General features: G+C 44.1%; 1 protein-coding gene across 1 annotated transcript in view; it reads right to left on the reverse strand.

Annotated features, from left to right (window-relative positions):
- Window positions 1-6: 6 nt before the first annotated feature.
- The window catches only part of camsap1b (calmodulin regulated spectrin-associated protein 1b), a 31,418-nt gene continuing 23,169 nt past the window's right edge, over window positions 7-8,255 (reverse strand). Inside the window, exons 10-17 of the mRNA XM_005743124.1 lie at window positions 8,140-8,227; window positions 5,621-7,928; window positions 5,149-5,285; window positions 4,850-5,064; window positions 3,741-3,843; window positions 3,471-3,580; window positions 3,072-3,190; window positions 7-1,661 (exon numbers count right to left, since the gene is read on the reverse strand). Coding sequence (XP_005743181.1) covers window positions 1,365-1,661; window positions 3,072-3,190; window positions 3,471-3,580; window positions 3,741-3,843; window positions 4,850-5,064; window positions 5,149-5,285; window positions 5,621-7,928; window positions 8,140-8,227 — 3,377 coding nt within the window. The 3' untranslated portion in view covers window positions 7-1,364. The remainder of the gene's footprint in view (window positions 1,662-3,071; window positions 3,191-3,470; window positions 3,581-3,740; window positions 3,844-4,849; window positions 5,065-5,148; window positions 5,286-5,620; window positions 7,929-8,139; window positions 8,228-8,255) is intronic.

The following is an 8,255-nucleotide window of genomic DNA, read 5'->3' on the forward strand; positions in this document are numbered from 1 at the left end:
TCCCCTCCGTAGTGAATATATCAAATACTGTCATTCGAACAGGTTACAGGGCAGCGCGGAAGTACTCTTCACAACAAGAGTGCGCGAGCCGCTGCTGCGATTTAAGATGGGACAGGCTGACAGAAACACTTGGGGAGGGAAGAAAAGGCTTTGAGGGGAGTTACATTGCATGAAATAAGCCGTCGACAAGTGTTCATGAGTGCACCTTTGTACAGGACAGTTTAAGTAGTGTCCAGTGGAGAGAGAAAACACAACTAAGCTCTAAACATCAGAGAATTCCTGTTATGATGAAAAGACATAACATCAGCTTAAACTCTATTCCACATTGCTTAATTGATAAATTAAAAAAAAAAAAAAGCGCTAAAAAAAACAAAACAAAACATCAAAAAGCATCATTTTGTACCAAAGCCTATCATTCATCCTAAAAATCAAAAAGGATGTTTTGACAAATAAAATTCTTTAAAATGACCATCGTTATTTTTTTAACTTTTTTATTTGCAATACACATATCCAGTGCTACACGATCAGCATCTAGTTTAAAAAGCAGCTGAATAAATAGACGATAGTACCACGATGCGTGAAAGGCCAACGGATGTCTGAGGGATACCCAAGGAGCTCCCCCGTGACTAAAGAAGAAGACAGTTCAGAGCAGCAGGTTTTCTGGAGATCCCTGGTGAGGCAAAATTGGTAATGCCAGCCTGATTCGACAGATTCGACAGTCCACACGGGGAGAAAGTGTAGTTGTGACAGCAGTGTAGTCCTAAAGGGTTGTACAAAGTTCCCTTGTTTCCGATTTTCTGAAAAGAGCGACATAAACCCCCCCAGCCCACCCCGATGTCCCCACCCCCTTTTGTGTCCAAATTTGTCCAAAAGAAGAGGCATTTCTGGAGAGAAGGAAGGATTTTTAGTGCTGCAGCTGAGCTCTCAACCATGACAGTGCTGAACTAATAAATACTTCATGTAAAAATGAACATCCACCACATATGAGGGGGGGGAAATGCCACATGCTTGAGTCATGGTTGTTGTTGAGAAAAAGGAAGAGAAAAAGTAATCAGGCGGACTCAAAATGAACCTGAACAGATCCCACCGACATCACAGGAAGAAGAAGCAAACTGAGCTGGCATTCCCTCTCACATCGCAAGCACCAGACTCACATCGCAAGCACCAGACACACACGCGCGCACACACACACACACACACACCTTTGTTTCTGCCTCGGTCCACCTACAGATGACCGCATGTCCATAGTGGCCTCTCTCCCGTGTAGGTTTCCATCCCAAGCTTTGGGGCGTCATTGCAGTCAGAAAACAAGCAGTGTGAGGATAGGATGAAGTGGATGAAGGTGTGTTTCCAAATCCTGCCTGCTATTTTCCACTTTTCTTTGGCACAGCGCTTCTCTTGGCCTGCCACAGGTGGTTGTGGATGGTCAGGGCGTCCACGCTGACTGACACAGTCTTGGCAGGGATGACGGTAAACTGCTTTCGATCAGAGCTGTACTTATACAGCTTATCAATCATCTTCTTGCTGATGCTCTTGGGTCCGGTGCCCGTCAGCTTTTGTATCTCTTCGGTGTCGGGGAAGTATGAGTAGAGTGCCCGAAACTGGCAACCACCGTCACGAAACAGGATCATGAGGTGGTTGGACTCACACTTCTCCAGCTCCTAGTGGGGTAGGGGAAGGGAGGTGGGTTACAAGGAGATATAACTCCTGGGTAATTTTAAGACAACATTCTTTAAAGACACAACTTTCACCAACTTTTGCATGACGTGCTGTCACTGATTATGAAAAAAGAAATTGATCATGCTTCCAAGATAGAAGTGCCAGTGTTACTTTTGTGATCCCAAAAAGAAAACAAAATAGTTTAAGAAAAACGAGTGTATAAATTACATCAAAATATTCATATTCAGAATGCAGGAACCTTTGGATCACTTAATTCCAGAAGATCCCAGAAGTTCATTTAACAAACATCTCAGGTAGTGAACGTGCGTCTAGTACCACAAAAAGTAGATTGCTAAGGACTGAATTGGTCCTTGTAGCCATGTTAAGAATAAGAATAACTTTATTGATCCCAGAGGGAAATTCATACGTCTGACATGGCTCATTTGCTATTTGTATGAGACTAAATAGCCTGATGTCTTCCAGTACTGATGCATTTTTGTTCCATAAAGTGGGTGAGCAGAGTTGTTCAACATGGCTACTAACGTCTTTATTGTGCATCTTTCCATCACTTCCCCCAGCGTGTCCAGTCAGGCTCCAATTACAGAGCCAGCTTTTCTCATTAGTTTGTCCAGTCTTCTTGCATCCTTGTTTCTGATGCTGCCTCCCCCAGCCTCAGAATGATAGGAGATTTGCAGCAATTTACTGCAGATGTTAGGAAATCTTAGTATTCTTAACAAAAAGAGGCAGCTTTCCCCCTTTTTGTACAGTTCATCTGTATTCAGGGACCAGTCCGGTTTATTACTAGGTGTAAACCTAAGTATTTATATTTTGTTACAACCCCTTTGTCCACCCCACAAACTTTTACAGGCTGGAGAGGGAGCCCTAACCTTCCTAAATCTACTATCTTTTCCTTCGGCAATCGTGGCTGAAGAGTTAGCAGTTCGTCTTGTAATCGGAAGGTTGCCGGTTCGAGCACTGGCTCCGACAGTCTCGGTTGTTGCGTCCTTGGGCAAGACACTTGCAGGCAGAGAGCCCAGTGGCACCAGTGTCCGGCAGCCTCGCCTCTGTCAGTGTGCCCCAGGGCGGCTGTGGCTACAATGTAGCTTGCCATCACCAATGTGTGAATGTGTGTGTGAATGGGTGGATGACTGAATGTGTAAAGGGCTTTGGGGTCCTTAAGGACCAAGTAAAGCGCTATACAAATACAGGCCATTTACCATTTCTTCTTAGAGGTGTTTAATATGAGGTAGTTTTTCTGACTCCAGTCACTGAAGGCTTTTACAAGATCCCTACAGTCAGATTCCTGTCCATTCCTCACACACCAAAAAACAAACAGACAAACAAAACCAAACAAAATCCCACCAGCATCTTTAGAAATACTATACTACATGCTGGTACCACCCCACACTAACCTCTAGGATCTGGTTCTTCTGGGGCTCGTTGACTTTGCCAGCCAGGCAGCAGTGAGAGATTGCATTATGGATGATTGGCTTGTTTGACTTGGCACTGGGCTCCTTGAAGAGTTTGGGGCCTACAGAAGAAAAGCCATGAAAATGTAACAGAGGACTAAGTCTGATGACTGCAAATTTAACTACAGCTACGACACCTACAGTAGGTGTCAGTTGCTTCTGACCAATAAAAATCTCCTTAGCATGTTCAGAAAAAAATATAGTGACCAAAACAGCGATATTCACATATCATTTTAAATGTTCCGAGACTGATATATTGATCTGTTTATCACTAATCAATGAATAACTATAAAAGATTTGTAGTCATAGTAAAGACTGATCACAGATCACAGAAAAACTTGCCAGTATATTCAGCCATGGAAGTGATGGAAGAGGCGGTGGAGCCGTTGTCCCAGTCTCTCTCTGCAGCTCGACTGTTCCGACTGCCTGGAAATGACTCCACAGAGTCACAGCTGGACACAATGGCACATGAATGGGTGGATCAATAATCATGACAGAGGGCTTCTTGGGTAACAAAACAATTTGAATATAGACAGCAAATCCTAAACTTGCATAATATAACAAATTCTTACAAACAGTAAACACATGAAAGAAAGAGTCTAGGAAATTTACCGCTGGGAGCCTGCACCTCCAGAGTTTACGCTGTCGGCCTCGTTGGTAGCGGCAGATGCGAGAGACAGATTGGAGCCTGACTGGGCGTTACTCAGTTTGTCAGCTATGTAAAACAAAAGAGACCATTTGAAAAATGTAGGAAAAGTTTGGTTGTTTTTGTTTCCCATTTAAATGTAATTACAATATTTTATCAATACTGAATAATGAGTCCATTACCAGATTCTAAGAAGGTCTTTGTTTCAGTAAAAACCAACACTTTTATAGATGATATAGGGAGAAGAGCTCTTTAGCTTGTTTTTTCCTAGATCTCAGTAGTTTGGGACAAGAGCCATGGTCTAACCATCTCCATACTCCGTTAGAGGGGCCATCAGGGTCAAGTGACCTAACGAAATGGTGGGACTTTGCCAAAAAGTACGGTACTTTGATGACTCACAGACCATGAGAAACTGTTTCATCATATCTGATGAAATGAATATTGAACTTTCTGATCCAGTTCCAGATATACACACTTATTTGTAACCCTACAATCAAACAAGGTGTAGGCTACATCAGTCCAAAGACATACAGGAGGTGCTAACGTGTATAGAATAAAGCACAAACGTATGGTTAAATGTGGCCTGTAGTCTAAAGTGTTTGGGAAAAGGCCTGCGTGAGCTTAAATGAATCGGCCAATCAGGATGAGAGAAACTTAAAAAAAAAAAGTATGCCAAAGTCAAGGTTGTCATTTCTATCAATAGTGTTTTAAATGAGAAAGTTTTATCTGAAAACCTACTGAGTAATTCAGTCTTTTATTTTGAACAAAAGCCCTCCAAAAACCACTCAGCTTCAACCCTTCTGAGTTTTGGTTCTGCATAAAAATGAAATTTTAAAATCAGCCTGAGAACCAAAATGTCTCAATACTCTAAAAATCAAATAATATTAGTGTCATAAACAGTAAGTGTGGAACATATAATTATTAGTAAAAAATAAAATAAAATAAAAAATAGCCCACAGTCAGTCAATGTACCCCACAGCTCAGCTGGAAAAACAAATGAAGCGCACCATGCTGTGACATTTACAGAAAAACTGATTTTTAGCTAAATGTCAAAGTGGTGATGTAACAGTCTTACCTGTAGAAGAGCACTTGGAGAAATTATCGCTGGAGGATCCCTCTCTGAGGACAGACTTGGGTCTGTGCTTCTGCTTCGGTTTGGGAGTTTTGGGCTTCACAAGGCCTTGTTCCTCAAACATCTCTTGTTGCTTCCTCCGCAGATACTCTTGCTTTATCAGCTCTCGCCGTGTCTTCTCCTCCTCTTTACGCAAACGATCCTCCTCGGCTTTCCGCCTAGTGTTGGCACCAAACACTGGAATTTTAGTAATTTTCCTAACAAATAAATTGGAAATCGATGTCAGTGTGAAAATAATGTACCTGGCTTCGTCACGTTTGAGCTCAGATTCGGCCTCTAGTTGTTGTTTACGTAGTCGAGCCTCCTCTGCTTTCTTCTGCTGCTTCAGCAAAAACGCTGCTCTCTTCTTAGCGAGCTCATCCTCTGCTTTCTGCTCATCCTAGAACATGGAAAAATATAATAAAACAATGTATTAAATCTGCAAATAATAACAAATGTGGTTAAACATCAAAACTGAAAACTATGCAATCTGGTTATTTAATAATTAGAATCACTTTTTCCATTTGGCCAAACAAAAACAAGCAAAAGATTACAAATTCAAAGTATAAATACGAATAAATATAATTTGCATTTCAAATATTTTTTTTAATCAGCAAAATATGAAATTATAAAATGTGTGTCAATGTGAAAAACTATTTATGTTAATCATTTATAATTGAAAGAGTGTATTAGGGAATTAATAGACACTTGAGGATGCCTGTTATTGATTTTTACCTTGAAGAAGAAGCCCAGGACTGACTTCTGCTCTCCATCATCTCTCTCTGTTGTTTTGTCCTCAACACCCCCCTCTTCTTCTTCTTCTTCTTCTTCAGGTGCCTTCAGCTCTGACAGATCAACCTCAATGAGGTGGGTTTTGTTGCGTTGCGCCTCATCTGATGGTATATTCTCTTTCCCTGAACCGTCTGAAGAGTTGAGCTCAGACTCTCTGGTGTTGCTGGACAGGCACTCATCAAAGGACACTTCTGGAGGAGCCAGTGATGTCAGGTCCACTCTGGTCGGCAAGCGAATGTTTGCTTCATCATGAAGTCGGAAGGTGGCACTCCGAACGTGGCCAGATCCTGGCTTGTCAACTGTCTCCACTACTGTGGGGTTTCTGGGACTGTCGGGCTGCTCAGTCCTGGGGGACCTGCCCCCAGCTGAATGCTTTGGGTGTGGCAATGTCTCTGATCCACTCTGGGTGGGTGTGAGGGTCCTGGTGGTCTGGCGGCTCTGCTCCTTGGCCATCTTTAGCTCTGATGGTTTGGATCTGGCGCTTCGGCCAGAGCTTAGTTTGGGGGGTTTCCTGGTTGGAGCGGTGCTAGTGCCAGAAAGATGCTCCACAAAGTGAAAGCCTGCTCCAGTCTTGGAATCTCCGTTTTTGTCGCTGGTTTGAGCAGGAGGTGGAGCTGCACCAGGTGGGGACTGTACATTCTGTTTCATCAACATCTCCTGCTGCAGTGAAAGCTGCATCATTTGTTGCTGGATGCTGCCAATAGCTTCATTTAGCAGCTCGATAGAGCGACTGCACTCATTCAGGTCCAAATCTTCATCCAGATAGAAGCTTCCACCGTTCCCTTTCTTTTCTGCTTCTAAGGCACCAGACGGGGTGGTCTCATCCACTTCCTTCTCCCCTCTCATGGTATCAACACACATATCATCTTTACTTGATGGTCCTTTCTCCCCATTGAGCTCATCTTTAGAGATGTCAGCTTTAAGCGGGTTGGGTAATGTGTCACTCCTTCCTCCACCTTTCTTTACTATATGCAGAAAGGCTGCTTTTCCCAGCTTCTGTCTCTGTCTCGCTGACAGTACTTCCATCTTCTTCTTCTGATGCTCAATGGCACGCCGCTTCTCTTCCAGCTGCATTCTGAGCTGGACCAGTTCAGAAGCCAATACATTTGCACCGCCACTGCCTGTACGAGAGGATCCTCCCAAGGGGGAAGAGGGGCTCTGGTCCCTCTTAATCCTCCATGAGGAAGCCAGGGGGCCACTGCACTCTGATCCATCTGGAGTGGTCCTCTGGGAACTGGAGGCACTGGAGCGCAGGTCATGGTTGCTGCCAAAGCGCTGCTGCTGAGCTTTACGCTCAGCAAAAGAGGTCATGCGCACGCTGCCACTGGCCATGCTGCTGGCCTGGGAGTGTGTGCTGAGACAGGGGCTGGAACGACCGCTGCCACCATTAATATCTTTGTCTTCATGCTCTTTCACATTCATGTCTTCTTGGAGTTTGGCTGATTCTTCTTCCTCCTCGTTGAAGGCTTTCCTGGGCCAGAGTGTTTCTTTAGTGGTTGCGGCTTCATCCAAATCCTCTTCCTCCTCATCCAGGTCCCCTAGGTCACCGTCCTGACCATTGCCAGGCTTTAGTTCTTCAGAATCTGAATGCAAGTAGAAACCCTCAGCTGGGTCCCTGGAGGAAGGTTCCACACTGCTGCTGACAGTTAGCCTGAGACTTGCCTGACTTTGAACAGGCTCATCTGACAAGCCTTCCTCAGCTGGAGGAGGAAATGTTTGGTTCAGATTGGAGGGAGCTTTCCTGCGAACAGCAGATGTAGATCCATTTTCTCTGCGTAAAGAGCCCCTTCCTGCAGACCGGGACACTTCACCACTCTCCTCCTCCTTGTTTAGGCATACAGACTTCTCTTTAGCCGTTTTGAGCACGGCAGGCATTAGTGGTTCAAGGTAAAAGCTATCTGGTGTCAATTTGGAGTCAGTGGAAGGTTTGGATCCAATTACAGCAGCTGATTGTGTCCCCTCAACCCGTTTGGAGATGGCAGGACCATCACTCTTGGCTACGGTCACCAGAGTTTCTTCCTCATCCTCCGTATTGACATTAGTCAGAAGGCTGTGGCCGTTGACTCTACGTACTGGAGGACGTGATGGCTGGTGTACAGAAGTCTGGTGTTTGGGAGTGACATTGATGACATTGGATGCCAGGCTGTCCTTACTAATTGAGCGAGCCAGACTAACGCTGTCACCAGAAGCTAGGTCTGCATCACTGTCGGTGGCTGAGTGCAACAGATAAGGGCCCATTGTGGACACTGGTCTGCAGAAAGAGATCATGAGAATAACCTCAGCTGTAAAGTCTGTACTATATGCACAATATAAATAGTCCTTACAGAATTTAAAAATTTATTCATTTTTTTGCCTTAATTACACAGTTAAGACCTACACTGGTCACATAAACAAGTTAATCACAACTAGCTGTATGAAGAAAGCCTTTTATTTTAGATTAAAAGTGCAATTATTCCAAGTACCTCTGCCTCTTGTCGGGCCATGCTACTACAGAGCCTCTGACTTGTTGTCCGTCCATCTGAGTCAAGGAGTTCGAGCGGTTTCTCAAACCTACCCAGAAATACACAGGTGCAGATTT

This window comes from Pundamilia nyererei, unplaced genomic scaffold (assembly GCF_000239375.1).
Source record: "Pundamilia nyererei isolate P.nyererei 1_Seehausen unplaced genomic scaffold, PunNye1.0 scaffold00127, whole genome shotgun sequence".
Lineage (NCBI taxonomy): Eukaryota > Metazoa > Chordata > Actinopteri > Cichliformes > Cichlidae > Pundamilia > Pundamilia nyererei.